The sequence below is a fragment of the Megascapheus bottae genome, chromosome 23 (assembly GCF_031878675.1).
Source record: "Megascapheus bottae isolate mThoBot1 chromosome 23, mThoBot2.hap1, whole genome shotgun sequence".
Taxonomy (NCBI): domain Eukaryota; kingdom Metazoa; phylum Chordata; class Mammalia; order Rodentia; family Geomyidae; genus Megascapheus; species Megascapheus bottae.
In genome coordinates this window covers 15,382,597-15,402,933 of record NC_143531.1, presented here as the reverse complement: position 1 = coordinate 15,402,933, position 20,337 = coordinate 15,382,597, and the positions used below count along the sequence as shown (strand labels likewise).

The 20,337-nt window shown below is 34.5% G+C and overlaps 1 protein-coding gene across 1 annotated transcript in view; it reads left to right on the top strand.

Moving 5' to 3' along the window:
• Rap1gds1 (Rap1 GTPase-GDP dissociation stimulator 1) overlaps positions 1-20,337 on the top strand; it is an 83,139-nt gene that overhangs the window by 27,467 nt on the left and 35,335 nt on the right. Inside the window, exons 3-5 of the mRNA XM_090356784.1 lie at positions 5,852-5,974; positions 7,744-7,869; positions 17,978-18,124. Of these exons, the coding sequence (XP_090212910.1) occupies positions 5,852-5,974; positions 7,744-7,869; positions 17,978-18,124 (396 nt within the window). The remainder of the gene's footprint in view (positions 1-5,851; positions 5,975-7,743; positions 7,870-17,977; positions 18,125-20,337) is intronic.

Below are 20,337 nucleotides of genomic sequence, written 5' to 3'. Positions count from 1 at the left end.
TGAGTTTTGATAATTCAGTGTACATGTAAATGGGGAGGCATGGGATTGTGGGTAAATGCAGATCCCAAGCAGAGGATGCAGGCAGTGTGTAGAAAATCACAGGGGTGGGTAAAAACCTTGCTAAATGAGAAGCTGAAAAATTCAGCTTGGTATGGCTCACAAAAGGAATTGATGGAATGGTAGAGAGATAAAAACTGGGAAGTGAGTAAGGGATCAGACTACAAAAGGATTTTTATGCCATGCTAAAACCATCAAAGACAATTTGGAGTATAACCATGAAGAAAAAGGAGGACATATTTTTCTGAAACAAGAGTTTAGACAGTATTATAGTCTACTATAGGTATAAAGGAATATTTTAAGTACTTCAGAGATGTGAAGGACTAGGTGTGGTGGCATATGCCAGTAATTTCAGCTGCTTGGAAGGCCCAGGCAGACTGGAAGGATACTGGTCCCAAACTGGACCAAGTAAAAATCAAGAATCCCTACATAAAACACAAACTGAGATGTGGGGAGAGGGAGGGAGGGAAGGAGGAAAAGAGACAGACAGACAGACAGACTATATATGCATTGCTAGGGAAAAACAACAAGAAGAATCTTGCGATTATAAAATCTCTTTAGCTGTATTTACTTGCTGTTTTTCCCCAGGGTATTTGACAGTAGAATGGAGTTGGATCATTAACTGGAAATACTCTTGCAGCATGTATTATTCTAGTCTTACTCTTTCTTAGACTGAAATAAGTATATCCACATTTTCTGTAGAGTCATACCTTATATAGTTATTTTCACCTTTTGCTTGAGCAATTCTAGCTAAGATATCCGACGTTTGCCACAGTTAACCATCACAGTTCTTTACAACATATACTTTGTCAGTAAATACCTCATTTTTTAAAACATTTATTTTTTTTAGCAGTTGCCTAATATAATCTAGTTAGTGGAAAGAGTTAAACTCTAGCACATCTCTCTGCATTTTCTAGCAGTGATTTCCAAACACAACTTCTTCCACTCCCACAGCTTACATTATCCCTGGAGTTGAAATGACTGCAAAACTATCAGAATCATTTATTGTAATCTTACAAAATGAGTCTCACAACTTAATTTCTCAGTAAGACCTTTGATGGTGAGTCATTACCCAAATGGGCTTTTTTGTTCTGTTCTCCATTACTTCATGACTACATACGTCCTTTTCTTTGTGTCTGTTCCTTTTGTGTATTTATGATTCTTATGAGGGAGGGCAAAAGTTCTCACCATGAAAGAAATGTCATTTTATTCACGTATGCACCCTCACCCTTCATACATTTCTGTCTTCTCTTAGAAATATTCATTTCTCATTGGGCACGCTTCTAGTTGTACTCAGCATATTCCTCTTGTGTAAGTTGGTTTTAAGCTTGCTTCATTGTATTTACTCTCGAAATATATGAAGTCTTTTTAGAAGAGCTACAAAAAACACTGTTTCCTTAGTTATCTTCCCTTATCTCTTCCTCCTGTAAAATGTGTTAAATAGAGTGTCTTTCATGTAATAATTTGACAAATCTGGTCACAATATTATCTTCTAAATGAGAGCTGTAGTTGAATAAAACACTGGACTTGAAATCTATAGCTTCTTGTTCCTTTTCTTGTATTTTTTAATATGAAGAATATGACCTATCATCCCTATCTCACATGACTGTCTTAGAAATGAAGCAATACTATGTTTGAACATGATTTGAACCCTTAAGAAAATGCCCTCAGTATGAAGTTATGATCCAAAAATTTTATGGTAGTCAGATATTATCAAGAAGATTGAATGGCTTAATGAATGGTTTTCATTCAGGTACTGTTAAGATACTGTGTGAGAAAGTTAAAATGATAGGCTATGCATGGCATTTTACAGAAGGAACATGGTTTGCTGTAGGAAGTAATGAAATGAAATGATTAATTTAGGTTACTGTAAGTAATTTAGTGTGGTGAGAGAATAGCATGTCTGAGGAGGAGTATCAGGAGACAGAAAATGTGAATGTCCTGGAATGTTTAATTAAAAGCTATAGAGAGCTATTTAAAGATTTAGGGAAGTGACAATATTTGCATTGCCACAGTTTATTCTGTTTTATTGGCACAGATAGATGTGGGGAAGGCAAATAGGTAAGGAAATCTCTTGAGGTCATTGCATTTAATCCAAATCAGAACTCAGAGCTTGAAGTTTAGGAATCTAGATGGATGCAAAGGAGATGGGAGGTAGATAGATCTGTAGGTAGGTAGGTAGGTAAGTAGGTAGGTGGTAGATAATAAATAAGTAAATAAATAAATGCAAAAAGATCTCAGTGATATGAAAATCTATAATCTAAGGTCCGATTAAATGTTAGTGGAAGAAATCCATTTACCAAAAGACAAAAAAATTATAATTTAGGACATCTGACTTTTAAATGTATTGTTATTATAAAGATGATACATAGAAGAGTTACAGTTACATAGGTCTAGCAATTAGTACATTTCCTTTTGCATGGTGTCATGTCATCTCTCATGCTCTCCCAGTTTTTCCTTCCCTTCCCATCCCACCCACAAGTTGTGCAGTTCATTTTCAATGTTTTTTCTAGTGTGTGCCACTGCTGAACCTTTTTACCCTTTGTCCTTTCATTTCTGAGCTTCTGACTTTCAGATGGGTTATTTTTACCATTATTCACTGAGACCAAATGGAAAGGAAAGATGGTAATTTTGGAAGTACTTACGCTGTCTCCAGGTGAAAATGTTTTATGGTAGATTAAAGAAAAAGTGGAACTTGTTTGTATGCTAATAACTGAAATCTTGGATCTGGATCACCTTGTCAAAGCTGAGAGGCAGGTCTGATTTTTTGAATTGAACCCTTCAGAAAGGTACAATTCCCTGAGACTAGCATGTACCTAGAGTCCTTTGAGCCTTTGATGGAGACCTTACGGTTGTTGGAGACCTTAGGGTTTTTTCAAACCATAATTTTAAATTATGAGTTCCTTCCCATTTCTATTCAAGTTATTGGCCTTAATTTGTTATGTTCATTCTGCCTTATTTTCTCCATCCTTAACATTGCCCACACAGCACTGTAGTGGCTTCTTCATTTACTCTTCAAGTTTCTCTGTATTTGTTGCCTAGTTTTTGTTGTTCTTGGTGTTTTGTTAGTCCTGGTGCTTGAACTCAGAACCTGAGCACTATCCTTGGCTTTCTCAAGGCTGGAGCTCTACCACTTGAGCCACAGCACCACTTCCAACTTTATGTATATGGTACCAAGGGATTGAACCGGGATCTTCCTGTGTGCTAGGCAAGCACTCTACCTCTAGGCCAAACTCCCAGCTGTATTGTATTGCCTAGTTTTGAAGGTGTTATGGTTAAGGAGCCTTCTTTTCATGAGGAGTTTAAGTGGGGTGGGGACATAGGCTCTAGGGGCAGAATGACTTCTGCAGCACTTCAAGGGCTATTCCATATAGCAACTTCCATGAGTACTGCATTAGTAATCGACCTTCCTATGTAGGTCCTTTTAAAATTCAAAGACTTTAATGCCTATGATTTGTAGGCATATTCAAGATACTTTTATGAATGTACTTAGAAAGGAGAGAAATATGCTGAATTGGTTTTCACAAATATTTAAAAAGGCTTCAACTAAAAAGTCAAAGTAGCCTGGTTTAAGATTATGAAAAGTCTGCCTTTTCTTATAAGACTCCTAATCATAACTTGTATATATTTTTTTATTTTACTAATAGCCATTCATTTGGTCTTCGAGAATCAGCCTCTGTTTCTTAATAATCTTTTAATAGTTATTTAAGGATACTTACAATTGTCTGGCAACCTGTATTACTTTATAGGTAAATGTACATTTTGAGATGCAGTACAATGCCAGTGCAAAAAGTATATTTGAAGTGAAATTAAAACTTAATAGCTATTTAATTGGACTGTGATGTTTCCATGATAGAATAGCATTTTGTTAATTTGTTATGACAAATGAAAGAAGCTAATCCCTAGATATTTACATTCTAAATCTATATAGAAATTCACATGCTATCATATGTTCTCAGATTTATTTGTATTTTAGGAAAGCTGTTCTCAAAATTCCTTTAATTCTAATCTGTGTAAAGTCTGATTGGAATGCAAGAATTTGCATTGTTTTGTTTTTCCCTTGCTTCTGACATTAGGCCCTGATATTCAGTCATTCTTTCAGTTACAGGCAGGATGAGGCATACATGGGTGATTTGCAATTAACTGCTCGCCTTCACATACACAAATGCCTTGGCTTCATCTAATTGTGATTGACGCCTTGTGCTGAATCTCAGTACCAGAAGGTGGTGGGGCTAGACCCCTGGGGAAGATTGACCCAGCATTCTCTGGTTATGTATCATCCAGTAGCAGTGGTCAGAAAAGAAAGGATTTTAAACTTGGCAAATTGAGTTCAGTGCTTTTTCACTTCTTGCTTAAAAAACAAAAGATTATAGATAATAGTTATCAGATTTTTATGAAGTACCTTAAGCACTTAGACTTTTAGTCTAAAATACAAAATAAAAACAAGACTGCAAGATTTGATTTTTATACTCAGATTCCAAGGTAGAAAAATGATCATGGGCCAGGAGTTTGGCCTAGTGGTTAAAGTGCCTGCCTAGCACGCATGAAGACCCGGGTTCGATTCCTTGGTACCACATACATAGAAAAAAGCCGGAAGTGGTGCTGAGGCTCAAGTGGTAGAGCTCTAGCCTTGAGAAAGTCTAAGGACAGTGCTCAGGCCCTGAGCTCAAGCCCAGGACTGGCAAAAAAAAAAAAAAAAAAAAAAAAAAAAAAAAGAAAAATGATCAGAACTCATGATGAGGAAAATATTTGACAGGGACTAGAGTTGTGCTTAGATATAGAATGTATGCCTTGCGTTCAAGAAGCACTGCCTATGGTTCCCAGTGTAGCCAAAACAAGAATATTTTACATAGTAGATGAATATATATATATTTATATAATCACATATACATATGCCTATATTATTCCAAACTTTGCCAACAGTGAAATATATATTTCTTTTATTATTTCTAGATATACAATATTTTATTTCCTTCTCAATATTTCCATAATCATTCCAGGTATTTCTATTACATTTTATTATAGTAGATCATTCTTCCAATTGATACATAAAGAAGCTTGATTTTTTTTTTTTTAGGCTATGTAAGGGAAGAAGTTATGGACCTGTTGAATTTCTGTGTCAGTTTAATAGAAGTTTGAATCCTATAGGTTTTTCTGTTTGCTACTTCCTTTCTTCCCTGATGGTAATTAGAATTAGTTGTAGGAAAAACAGTCAACATATGGAACTACATAATCTCAAGTTGTCCCCCATCCATGCTATAAAAAGTGATACGAAGTAAAGTTTTTTGTTCATTATAATTGCCATTTTAAAAGTTCTATTCACATTATAGGGGGCCATATATATATATATATAAATAGATATATAAATAGATATATAAATAATGTAAATATAAAATAAATATATATAAAATAACATGGGATTGTAATTCTAACCCAAAAGGATATAGGAAAAAAATTCCTGTTCTGAATAAATAGGGCTGAAGTTAGCATTGTGAGTGAGTTGGTCTGCAGTGATCGATTCACACACACACACACACACACACACACACACACACACACAAAATTCCTTGATAGTCTGATGATAGATAAAATAATATTGTAGTGCTTTTTTGCAGATTAGAATTCAAGATAAAAACAGCTTACGTAGAAGGTAATTTTTACTAAACATGCTTTCTTGAATATATATATTGAAGCTAATGTCTATTATGGATAAGGGATTTTTATAATTCCTCACATATTAAGTTATCAGCGTTAGTGTTGAAGATTTTTAAACTCTTCATATTATTTTTTACAGATACGGAAACAAGCGAGAAAATGCAAGGAAGTGGAATTCTTCAATTGTTTGCGAGTTTGTTGACTCCACAGTCCTCCTGCCCAGCCAAAGTAGCTAACGTCATAGCAGAAGTAGCCAAAAATGGTGAGGTTTTCCTCAAGAACTTTTCTGCTGGGGACATCTTCAGTCTTACACCCTACTTGTCAGTATGTTTTATTATGTTTTTAATTTTATAGATTAGACATTTTTTCAATTTCTCTTTTCTTTAACCTTTTTTACTCACACGTAAATTGTTTTAAATGCTATAGGCATTTTATTCATGCATACATTTCCCATTTACTGTTCCCATTCCTTCCTTAGGGGATTAAGGCAAAGCACTGACAGTCTTGATCTCTTTTTATCACTGACTAGTTTTGGTAGAGGATCCTTGAGCTTCTCACCAACTCATTCATCTTCATTGTCACAAGACAGATTATCTTTTCGAATACATGTTGCTTTGTGTTGTACCCAGATAGACTCACCTTATCCTGTCTTTTCTATCCTTCTGACAGTAGTCTTAGAGATCAACAGTGCAGTTGAAACCAGTGTTGTTTTCCATATTCACTTTCATGAAAAACATATTTCTTAAATTCACATGTAAAAATACTTACGAAGAGGGGCCAGGAGTTTGGCCTAGTGGTAAGAGTGCCTGCCTAGCATGCATGAAGACCTGCATTTGATTCCTTGGTACCAGATACACAGAAAAAGTCAGAAGTGGTGCTGTGGCTCAAGTGGCAAAGCTCTAGCCTGGAGAAAGCCTAAAGACAGTTCTCGGGCCCTGAGTTCAAACCCCAGGACTGGCAAAAAAAAAAATAGTAGGAGGTCTCCTTAATCTTAGAAGTTTTTAGTTACAGAAAGTTTCAGTGAAATCATTTACTTAGGAGTAGCTGTATCATGGTTAGATGAAAGAGTTATATCAGAATTGATAGCCTTAATGACAGCGTTGTGTGATTTATTTTTAAATGAAAGGGAGAAAATGGTAAGGCATAAAGTTCCTTGAAAAAAGTTATTTTTAGTAGGATGAATTATACCTGAAGGTTAGCTCTTTGTTGCCTAACTGTATCGACCAGAATATATTAATGATTGTGATGTCTAATAGATTGGTGATTGGAGAACATTAACCAATTATATATCTTCAGTTATTCTTAAATTTTGTCCTGGTCCATCATGAGGCACTGTTTTTCTTAAAAAAGAATGTGTTTTTCTTATAAGCAACTATGGGAATATTATTGGGAATTAGTAAGTAGAGAACAGTGAGTTATAAAGATAACGGGAAAAATAAGTTTCAGATAAAGAGAGGTTAACTTCTGGAGCTTTAATACATGTGAAACACAAAGTGGATTTTATTTAAAAAAAAAAAGACTGAAGAAGAACAGTTTGTGATTCTATGAGATTTTACCAACTTTAAAAAAAAACTATACTCACTGGAATAGCTTTTAAAGATTTTACTTTGGCTCTTTAGAGAACATATAGTGAAAACTAGGCAATTTGATGGCTTTGTTTATAACTATATTACTTTAATTATCAGGCTCATACAAAGAAATTGCCATCATTACATACTGCTTCTAAAGCACATCTAGTCACACTTAAGAGGCTGGTGATAAATTAGTTGTAATGAAAGTTAATTAAAAATTCCTTTGGTTTATAACAGACTATCAGTAAAGAAAAAAAAACGACTCTGCTCGTTTTTGTCTGCCTTTTTCATGATGTACATGCACTAGGGTTCTAAATAGGGTATTTTTAAACAATATACATGTGTGTGTATATTTATATATACTCTTCAAATATTAAGCATGTTAACAGTATTTATGAAGTGAGGTGCATTATATAAATTGTGAGTCTTAGGTTTTTACTTTAATATCTCTTATTTTCAGAATTTATGCGAATTCCCTGTGTGGATGCTGGATTGATTTCGCCACTGGTACAGCTGTTAAATAGCAAAGACCAGGAAGTTCTGCTTCAAACGGGCAGGGCTCTGGGAAACATATGCTATGATAGCCGTAAGTGTTGCCCTGTCAGTGATATGTGTAAAAATGCAACAGGATTCATCTTTTCAAATTAATTTTGCTTTGCTGTTAAGACAAGACTTTGCTAGGCTAAAAGCTTTCCTCAGACCAGTGTGATTCCGCTCTTATTCAACAGTCAGTAGAAATTTGGACCATATTTTCTGAACTGAGAAGTTACAGGGAATGCATTTTCTCTTTCTCTCCTATCACACTAAGTAAATTGCAGAATATTTTAGGCTTTTCAAGGAAGCCAAAATGTATCTGTATCTTTTCCAGTTAGGTTTATTGAAGTATCATTATAGGATGAAAATACGTATGGACAGCTTTAAAAAGTTTCTAAGCCTGTCCAGATACGTTTTCCTTAGCTGCCACCATACAACCATTCATAAGAATTCAACCACTGTGTTCTCCAAAGCTAGATTGGCCCACTGCGTTTGCATTGACTCCATTTCTATTTGTTATATGTCATTGTCATCCTTACCACCTTCTATAACACACTGTGCTAGACGAAGAAAGCAGGAATCTGGGGAGAGGGGTTTACTGAAAATTAGTTACTATTCCTTCTTATCCTTTCTATGTGTAAACAAAATATTGAGTGTATTCTTTCCTTTGGGTGGGGGGAGTGTTATCGTTGGAACTGAAAGCCTTGTGCATGCTGGGCCTGCCCTGTATAGAGCAACATGCCCAGCTCCTTCGGCTCTTTGTTATTTTTTTTTCCCAGTAGTGTCCCACTTTTTTTTTTGCCTGGGCACAGTCCTCCTATTTACACTTCCAACAAAGCTAAGGTGACAGGTCTAGGATGAGCCACTGTACGATTTAAATGAGGGTCTTGTGAACTTGTTGCCTGGGCTGGTCTTATACTGCAATCTTCTCCGTCACTCTCCTGAGTAGCTTAGATTATAGATGTGAGCCACTGTTCTGGGCTTGAGTCTCTTCAATTAAACTTGTCCTGATTTCCCTTAGATTTTTTTTTTTCTGAGCCCAGATCACTTATTGATCATTTACCTTGAAAGCCTCCTAGACATTTAGTTGTGTTTCTTAAAAGAAAATATGTGGGCCTTTCTATGTCAAGCAGCTCTTCAAAAAGTGATTTGTATCTATGAACTGTAGTAAATAAGAGTGCCCATGAATTTATGATAGAAAAAAGAAATGGGAGAATAAACTGCTATCAGTTGTAACAGTTCTGTAGCTGTGGACATCTGTCTAGCAAGACTCATTTGTTCTGGATTCCTTTAGGTTTGTGCCTTAAGCGATGACTGCCTGATTTAAGATAGTAGTAACACATGGGAGAACATCCATTTTTCAGTCCCCTTAATGCCTGTTGTCTTTTCTTACCTGCTCATCTTAGAGCATTAACTTTATTTATAAAATGCTAGTGCTTATAGGCTTTTGCATTTCATATTTATGACTTTATTAAATTCCATAGCTTGTCAAAACAGGTCTGAAACTTTCAATGTGTATTTATCACTACTGTTAGCAATACATATTTGCAAAGATCTCTGCACAGTTGATGATCTGTACATACTTGGAAAGTGTTGATTATTTTGGTTTTTTTTATCTTTCTGTATTTGTTACTGAAATGTAAGACTACCGAAAGTATTGTTTATTCCTGTTCATCTTGGTTATTTTTAAATTTCACATTATTTAAATATGGGGAATATTACATGATTTGAGTCCTTTTGTCTTAAGACTTTGATTTACTGTTGGCAAAGTAGAGTTAAAGCACTGAGCTATCACTGCTAGTATTCTCGTGGGGAGAGAGTAATTTTTTTTTCCTGTATATACTAAGGAACCCTAAAGTTAGTAATGTAAATGTTCAGTTGCTTAATTTGTAACCTTGTCTGTTATTATAGCATTTATTGTCTCTCTTAATCTTCTGAGATATGCAGTATAAAGTTTTGTGGCTATAATTTAGGCCATGAAAATATATTTTTTGTTTCATTTAATTATAAATATTTGCAGCTACTTTTTCCTCATTTAGTTCAATAAAAAAGTATATTTAAATGAATAATTAGACATAGCAAAAACAAGTCCTTTTTTATTCTTTTGAACTTTAGGGGAAATGAAGTTGCAGTATTAGAAGTGAATTAAATATAAAAATTTATTAGTATAAATAATGGTATAAAAATGTTATACAGTTTTATGCATATCATCTGTTATACTACATGCTTTTTTACCTCTTTATTTTAAATTAAATTTCTATGATTGCTGCAGAATTATGACAAGAAAACTATTGAGCCTCTGAATTTCAAGAATGATTTAAGAGTCTATAAATGTAGTGCTGTATGGTTACTTGTGAATTTGCTTGAAATACTTTTCTTATTATTTAGTGATTGTTAGCAGTTTTAAGATATCTACAAGTTAAGTTTCTTTACCTTTTTATGTTTTTAATGGCTTTGATTTTGATTAGTTCATCAAGTAAGCAGTGCTTATTGTTTAAAGAATAGAAAGCTACCTATGACAGTCTTCAAATGTGTGGAGCTTCCTTCTTCCAGACAAATTATGTATTCCAAAATTTATGTTTATGCTTTATTCAACTTAATCAGTAATCAATTGACTTAGATTTTATTAATGTACTCCAAATGGATAATTTTAGTTGTTAGTTTTTATTCAGGAAGAGGGTTAGGCTTGCAATAGCCATTAAAAGTAGTGGATATAGAAATACCACAAGTGACCCACGACTGGAGAAAAATGAGAGATATATCTGTGTGCTGTTAGACATTCTCAAGCATATCTCACCTAGCAGTTTACTTGAAAGCAGGAAAGTTCCCTCAGTAAAATTCGCAGATCTTTAGGGAAGAAGTGGGTCAGATTTCAGTGTGAATGTCCTCAGCAGTTCCCATTTTAGGAGTTCTTCCTAATGAAGAGGCAGTGGTCTTATATAATCCTACCATCAAATCACAGACTGACATAACTAGTAAATGGGACAAAATAAGCCTGTGTTGCTTATCAACTCTTTGAATCACAGTTTCCTTCTTGCTTATGGAGATGAAAGAATCACTAGCTGGGTATGTTCTCTGTCTCAAATTGTCTTGGCCTATTTTTTTTTTGAAACGTTCTTTAGACGCTACATTTTATGGGTTCCTCTTTGTAAGCATCCAGACTTGATAATAACCATCATTTTGAAACTCTTTTTGCCCTTTAACTTTGCCAAAATAACTTTTTATGGACAAGTAGGACATTTTTCAGATCAAAATAGAAAAAATTGCATTTTAGTGCAGAAGGAAGTCAGTAAAGCCGTGTATGTAATGGAATGTGTGCAAGAATATCATTTAAAACAGAGAATTAGTGGTATGTATTAGAAATGCATAATCTGGCCTGTTAAGTTGTATATATCTCTCAAAGGTGGAGGAAAAAGGAGCTGTTCTCTCCTTATCTAGCCATTTGCCTTACATTTCCCCTTTTACCAGGGGTTTTGCTTATACAACAGTGCACAATTTAAATAGCCTATATTCTTAAATGGCCTTAGAGTTTTGAAAAGCTTTGTGTGAGTTTACTGTCCTATACTTAGGATGCCAAGGGAAATATTCCTGACCAGAGACTGTGGATATGACTAGTTCAAGTATTTGTCTCTTATACAAAGAGCAAGGTTAGTACATAAATGAACTGGATATATTTTTACACTAACTATGCCTCTACAAAAATAAACTAATGCTTGTTTCTATTTCCTATTATTGGAAAGATAGGCACATTTAAGAAGTTTATAAGATACACCATCTCACATGGCATGAAAAAGAAAATTATATTCTTGCTCACCAAGTGAATATTCAAACAAATTTAGTAATCAGGCTTGTCAAAGCCAATGTTTATGGAGTAAATACTTCTAAAATAAATATTGTGTATTTAATTTACTTCAAGTATAAACAGAAAGGAAGCTGAAATATAAGTATGTTCCAATTTGTATATTACTGTTTATTCACACTATATTCTCTTTGTATAAAAAATGGACCCATAGTTCTGACTACAGAGGCTGAAAAATAACAGTAATACAATATTTTATAACATCAGATGCATTTGTAGTAGTGCAGTAAAGGCTGCTTTGAAATTGCCTTAAATGACCAAAATATATTTGCAGTGGTTGTTTTCAACAGGAAGATGTTTGTTTCAGTGACATAAATTAGTTTTTTGTTTGTTTGTTTTAGGGTTTTTTTTTCTTTTGGCCAGTCCTGGAACTTGAACTTAGAATATAGGCACTGTCCTTGGGCTTTTTCAAGGCTAGCACTCTTATCACTTGAGCCACAGCACCAATTCTGGCCTTTTCTGTATGTGGCATTGAGGAATTGAACCCAAGACTTCATGCATGCTAGGCAAGCACTCTAGGCCACATTTCAGGCCCCATCTCCTATTCTTTTAAATATTTTAATTTTCCTAATTTTGTTTTTGTAATCCACTTGAAGTACTGAGAATATTAGCCTCTCATAATTAAATATATCCCTTTTATAATTTGGGAGCATTTCATTTGTCTCAAAGGGCAGATGAAAAATAAAACTAAAGTGAAAAATTCATATTTTCCCCCATATAGAGAAGACAGTGTTTGAAATTTATTTTTAAATTATTATTAAATTCTAAATCATAACTGTATTTACATGTGTCCATAAATACTCTAGCGTAGTTCTTTTAAGTGCCATTTGCTAGGAAAACAGATTTAAGCTGGATGCTGGTGGCTCACACCTGTAATCCTAACTACTCAGGAGGCTGAGATCTGAGGATCTCAGTTCAAAGCCATCCCAGACACAACAAAAGTCTGGGAGACTCCAATTTACCACCACAAAACCAGAAGTAGTACTGTGGCTCAAGTGGTAGAATGCTACCCTTGAGATGAAGAGCTCAGCAACACCACCCAGGCCCAGAGTTCAAGCCTCATGACTGACAAAAACAAAACCTATCAGTTTAAAATATTTGGAATAGAATTTAATTTAATTATTGTCTGATGACATAGCCAGCCTCCTCCAAGTGTTGGGAATGCCTTACCATTGAACCACATACCCACCCTAACAGATATAATTTGATCCTAAGTGATTTTGTCAACAAATGAGAGCCAAAAATAATTTACATTGTTAGCTTAATGCTATTTAACAGTAATTTGGGATGATTTTATGGAAATAATATACTTTGATAAATATATAGTCTTGCTAATAAACAAATTTAGACACATGAAAGTATAGGTAGTAGAGAAATATGGTATTTCTCCAGTAAATGTATTGTTATTTGTGCACCTTCTACCACATAAAAGATTTATTTATGTTTTTGGCAGTCTTGGGGCTTGAGCTCTGGGCTTGAGCCTATTTGTGCTCAAGGCTAGCATTCTTACAGTGCTACTTCTGGCCTTTTCTGTGTAGTTTATTGGGGATAAGAGTCTCACAGACTTTTTCTACTCGGGCTGGCTTCTAACTGTGATCCTCAATTTTTAGTGTCCTGAGTACCTATGATTACAGATGTGAGCCACCTGTGCCTGGTTCATAAAAGATTTTTTTTTTAAGTAGAGTTATCAAAGAGTTTGAACCAATGGAATCCATTGCTGCAGAAAAATTAATACTGATTTCAGCCGGCAGTTTTAATGTATCTATCAAATGTTGCACCATGACCTTATTTGAATTTGCATGTACGTTGTTGGAAAATGAAAGACTTTATTTTTTTCCTCTTCTGATCTAGTATTACACCTGTACGTATACAAACACTTGGAAATTTTCCTGCATAAAAGCAGCATTTAAGCTGGAATATAATATCACAAAATTACAAGTTTTATGCTTCCTTTTTGATGTATGAGTATTTAATGATCATGGTTGCTTTTCCTCATGACTCATATTTATAACTTCATTTATGTAATATTTATAGCTTTCTCTTTTAAATCCAGTTTGAGGGATATTTTTCCCTGTACCTGGAACCTGAAGAAAAAAAAAATTGCTTTTGAATCATCTCATAAAAGATGTTGATGGGTTCTTTTTTGTTTTTTCCATTTGAAAGCCTAAAACATGTTTAAGTACGTCTTTGGATACATAAAAACTCACTAGTTAGGCCAAAGGATAGGAGAAACATATGCATCAGAATTTATTTTCTTTCCTAATAGAATTCATAAATATCTTTTGATGCTATTGTTTAATATTGTACATAGGTATATCAATTTACCATTTACCCTGCTCCAGAAAAATATTTTGTACTTGACAAAAGTAAATAGCATATTTGGGGAATAGGAGAAATTGCATAATATACATGATTTACAAAATTGATACTACTCATAGTATTTTTTTTTATCCATACCATGGATATTCATTAGTGGCAATGAGTAAAAACCCGAAAACCATCACTGTTGTGCCTTTCTGCTCTTGAGTGTATAGATCAAATAATTTAATCCACAAATATTGATTGAACCCACTATGTTCAGGGCATTCTGCCAGATCATAAGGATCTTAGAAGTAAATAAAAGCAAAAAGTCTATTTGTGGAGCCCATATGGGAGATAATAGGTAATCAACCAGTAAATATTACAAAGATACATCTGCAAATTGTGATCATTAGTATCAAGGGAATAATTAATAAAGTGATGTAACGGAGACTGTCAGAGCAGTCTCTGAGGCTGTTACTTGAACTGTGAGAAAGAATGAGCTAGCTATTTATATACAAAAGGGGAAGAATATTCCTTGTGGATATATAAAAACAGTCTCAAAGCTGAGAGGAGAATCTGTTTAGCCAGTTGACATCTCAATTCCTTGAGCCATGGGGCAAACAGGAGGCGTTTTCTTTGTGTCTTAGCCATCCGTGCATGCCTGCACCGTAAGGCATCTTCTCCATGTGCTTGTTTCTCTCCCGGTGCTAGATTACCAGTGATGGTTATCATTGAATATTTGAATCAAATCATAAGATAGAAACAGGAACAATGGAGCATCAGTGGTTCATGCTTATAATCCAAGCTACTCAGGAGGCCAAGATCTGAGGATCTCTGATCAAAGCCAGCACAGACAGGAAAGTCTGAGACTTTCATCTCTAAGTAACCACCAAAAAGTTGGAAGTGAAGCTGTGGCTTATGTGATAGGGCATTACTCTTGAGCAAAAAAAAAACTTAGAGACAGCTCCAAGACCTGAGCTCAAGTGCAAGAACTTGGGGACACACACGCACAATAGAAACACAAACAGACTACAATGACCAGAAAATACAAGTTCATATAGAAGTCAAGTAAGTGTTCCATCAAAGGTAAGAAGAGCTAAGTGTTTGAAGGGGGAAAAAGGAGTAGGAGGAGGATTTGGTAAAGTAAGCTGAGGTAGGTGTTAGCAGTGTAAGGTTGTTCCTGGTCTCTTCTGTTTCCCCTGAGGAAGTGAGTGGGTGTATGCTTCTTTCTATGCAGAGGCTGAGAGGAGGAGAGAGCTTGGGCAAGTCATCATAATAATACAACAATGCTGCATATGAAAGATTGTACATTGCAGCTAAGGGTTTGTTCATGCTTTTAGGTCCATGATTTTTACAGTTAAGAAAATATCACATAATTGCTTCATTCTTGTTTTTGATTCTAAATTTTTTTTTTAAATTAAAACTCATTCTCTAGGAGTTTGGAAACTTCTTGTTCTCAAAACAGATCTCAGTGAATGGCTTTATGACTTTCATTGAATTTTGGTAGACTGATTTCTTTTTTTGAGACAGGCTATTGGAACAATAATGTGTTAAATGTGAAATCTGGCTCTCGTGTAGTGTGAAGAATGATCAGACTTGTTGTAGGAGCTACTTTTTTTTTTTCCAGTCCTGGGGCTTGAACTCAGGGTCTGAACACTGACTGTCCTTAGGCTTTCTCAAGGTTGGCTCTCTACCCTTGAGCCACAGCACCGCTTCCAGCTTTTTCTGCATATGTGGTACTGAGAAATCAAACCCAGGGCTTTGTGCATGCTAGGCCAGCACTCTACCACTAGGCCACACACCCATCCAGGGAGCTATTTTTGTGACAGATTCATCACTGAAGAATATAGAGTTGGTGATTGTGCTTTTTCCAGTGGCTGGATGCCTTGTAATTTTAGGAAATTAAGATGTAAATTCCATTCCCATAGATGTCTTATAGGATGTCTCTCAGAATGTCTTACATGTAATGTTACTTCTTAGGAAAATGCCTAAATGTGAAATGTTTTTGCATATTTGACTTTATGATGCATTTTACTGAAATTGTTTTTAAATGATCAATAATGTTTATTTAAATAATACAACATAAGCCTTTAAAATTCAGGTTAGCTATTCTTTTAGATTTTTTTTAAGTCTTAAGCATGCAGTTTATGTATTGATAGCCTTGATTTCCTCAACAGTTAAAATCAAATACTTTGTAAGTTCTGCAAATTTCAGGTTGAGGTAAACTATACTAATTCATATTATTGAGTGCTTGAATCGTCAGATTGGTAATCCTAATTTGGTAATCAGTTTTCTATGTCGTTCACCTGCATAGTGACCAGTAAGTAATCTAGGTGGTTTACATTTTTTATGGGAAGTAAAACTTGAGAAATTGGATTTCTGGGGTTTTGTTTGTTTTCTGGAGACATTCTCAGGTATCCCCTAAATCTCACTGTCATTCTGCCTCAACCAGTGTGCCAGAATTGCAGATGAAGTCAGCTTAAATCATTGCTTTTCTTGTCTGATGTGTAGTAGGGCAGTATAATTTTCTGTGAACCTATTAGCTGAGTAACATCGGGTACGGTTGTTCATATGTGTAACAATATAGTCCAACTAAATGGGCAAAACTCTTACTTAATTTTAGGGTGAATTCCTTAAATTTTTCCAAACTTGTAAGTTCAATATGTGTATACTGTAAGAAAGGATGTATAGTAACTTTGCGTTGTCTAAAATGTGATTGAGCCTCACTTGAAAATCATGATTCTAGAAAAGCTTTTTTTAAATTTATTACCTTTACTACTCAGCTCCTTTGTGTGCTGTTTCTTATGCTCGTTCTATTGCTGAACTATCTACTAGGACATCCAGTCACCAAGTTTGGCTAATGAGCAATTGAAATGTAGCTGGCTTAAAAAGAGAAGTAAGTAACTCAGGTTAAAATATACTTGGATTTTTCAGGTTTTATTATGGGGAACATAAATAGTTCACTAATAATTTATATATCGATTGCATGTTATAATGGTAGTTTTGACATATTGGATTGAATAGAATATTACTAAAATTAATTTTAATGTATTTTTCACTTTTTAATGGGGCTTCTAATGACATTAAATCACACGTGGTTTTACATTGTAGCAATCATCTCTTTTGGATAGCACAATTCTGTAGACTATCTTATTTTATATAAGGAGTTTTATGTTCTAAAGGCTATGTGCCAGTGATTGTACATAGAGATTCTCTTCTTGAATACTTGTTTGTTAAACATGACATTTGAAATATGATGTAAAAATCAATGTTAATAAAATATAAAAAAGAAAGACGTTCTTACCTTTCTTCCCATTTCTATATTCAAAGAACAGAAAGTATTCAAAAGCATTTCATACATCGCATCAGTAAAGTAACACTTTTTCTGTGCATTGTACATGATAGTATGTTGACCATCATTTGACCACTGGTTGTGATTTGAAAGACATTGGTAAGGTAGAAGAAAATAATAAGAAAAAATAAAGCATAAATCAAGAATGAAAGAAAAAAAAGGACTATAATAAAAAATTGCTTAAGACTACAGTACTAATATTTAGTTGTTACATATTGTGACCTAGAACTAGGTTTAGTCATGTATAGTTTTCTTGGATAATAGCTGACTTTGGAAATATACTCTAATTAAGTAGTTTCCAAGATGAGGAATGCTTAGTTCCAGTTTCTTTCTTACACTAAACTGCCATCTGTTAAAGGAGAGAGGATGAAACTTTCACATCATAAACAAGGACTCTGAAAAGTTCTTTAAGCTCTGATGTGACTTTTTTCCTCTTAAAACACAATTGTCTCTTCATCCCCCATTATACCCCCATTTCCATGTTTGTTTGTATTATTTTGTGTTTTTTTTTCCCCACATAGACAGCCTTAGTACCCATCTTAGTATTATTTTCTACTTATTTACTAAGGAATTTAAAAAACACTGTTATGTTTTGTATTTAAAATTCTTTTTTTTGTTTTATTTTTAATTTAACTCTTTGTTTTACAGATGAGGGCAGGAGTGCAGTTGACCAAGCAGGTGGTGCACAGGTTGTAGTTGACCATTTAAGGTCACTGTGCAGTATAACAGATCCCGACAATGAGAAGCTCTTGACTGTCTTTTGTGGCATGCTGATGAACTATAGCAATGAGAATGGTAAACAAACCCACAACCTTGCTTTATCTCTGGGGGAAAAACTTAAAATAATCTTTACTACAGTACACAACAAATATTTGAAAAATGAGCAATAATTTATATTAATATAAAATAAATAGTTAACTTACAGTATTTTACAGTTACACAGTGGTCTACTTTACTGAAAGGGATTGGTCTTTGAAGAGTTGCCCATATCAATTAGTACCAACCTAAAATCAAAACCGTATGATGTGGCTTACGTTTTCTTGCTATAAACATTGTAGAAATAAATAACAGTGAAGTAACTTCATGTTTATTATTTTCTATTAATAAATACCAGGAATTGTCTTAAACATTGATTTAGAAGAAAATCGCTTTATTTTATTGATTTGAGAAAAATTTAAATACCTTTAATAAAATCTGGCTTTACTAAAATAATGTTAAGAGTAATTGAAGAAATGGGTAAGGTCTTTTAATTAGTTTCTGTTTTTTAGAACCCAGAAACATATTGAAAACCTGTCAACAAATGACATCAACAATTTTCAGATGGCCTATATCTTAAGTTTAATGGGGAGAAAAAAATAAGATTTCATCTGAATACATATGTGACAAAATTCTAATTGTTATCTTATATAAAAATTGTGTAAAACAAAATACTTGAATTGCATGTGTTTTGCACATATAACACTAATAAGACCTTTCTGTGATTTGTTTCAAGTGGCATTATTTTTAATTAGCATATATTAGTTAACAGGGGAGGGGTTCATGACATTTCTAGGCATATTTACAGTATATTTCAATCAATCTACTCTTCCCTTTATCATCCTTCCATCCTGAAACAATTCCCTCAGGTTTCATTGTTCTTTTCACTGTGACATTTTAATTTGTAGTCTTTTACAGACATTTGCATATTGAATGTGAAATATTGTTCCTTACTCTCTTGTGTTCTACAGACTCATGGCCTTTCTTGAATATTTTCTTTTCTCTTGTTGCATTCATGAGTCTTAAGGAACATTCTCAAGAAGTTAAAAGAAATAGGTAAACCTTAAAGAGGGACCTTGTACGATTGGCCGGTGATGTTCAGTGACAGTGAGTTATAGGGGCTGTGGAGATTTAAGAGCTCTGTTGAGAACGCTGCTCTTCTGTCATTACCTGCTTCAGTGAGGCAACTTGGTCAAATACTAATGGATGTTTTGAAGAAAAGATAGGGGGAAAGGAAGCTAATGAATCTAGCTTTTCTAATTTTCATTATTGTGCTGGTTCTGGGCTTGAACATAAGGCCTGGGCACTGTCCCTGAGTATTTTTGTTCAAGGCTAATGCTCTACCACTGGAGCAACAGCTCCATTTCCCAGCTTCTTCATGGGTAATTGGAGGTAAGAATCTTATGGACTTTCCCTGCCTGGACTGGCTTCAAACCTCAATCCTCAATACTCTGCTTTCTGAGTAGCCAAAATTATAGGTGTGAGTCACTGGTGCACAGCTAATTTTTTTTAAGTGTTGTATCCTATTTTCTTGTTTTAACACTGTACAAGCTAAACAGAAAGTGTCTTCAAGACTTATTCAATCCAAGGAACACCTGTTTTAAACCTAAATTTTAAATTTCTCTTAATATAAAAGAGTTCTTGTTGATATTTTCACTCTTCCATGAAACTTGAACTAAAAACATTGGGTAGTTAGTCTGGTCAATTACTTCTTTTTTCAGTGAATCCTTTTGGAAGAGAAAATAACCTAAATGTTAATAGGCAAATAAAAAATTGACAAATTGGGGCAAATCTAAAATGAATAGCTATTTCCTAAGCAATGGAAATTGACACATAGTACAAAGGAAGGGAGGGAAAAGGGAAGGAGGGGAGGAAGGGAGAGAAGGAGGGGAAGTTAATAAATATAATCCCAGCACTTGGCGTGCTGAAGCTAGAGATCTTAGCCCTGTGATTCTCAGGACTAGTCTGAACTATACAGATTTTAAGGTTATGCTGGACAACTTAGTAAGATCTAGCTTAAAAAAAAAATAGAAATAGGGGCCGGGAGTTTGGCCTAGTGATAGAGTGCTTGCCTAGCATGCACGAAGACCCGGGTTCAATTCCTCGGTACCATATGCATAGAAAAAAGCCAGAAATGGTGCTGAGGCTCAAGTGGTAGAGTTCTAACCTTGAGAAAGTCCAAGGACAGTGCTTAGGCCCTGAGCTCAAGCCCAGGACTGGCAAAAAAAAAAAATAGAAATATTAAGTTATTT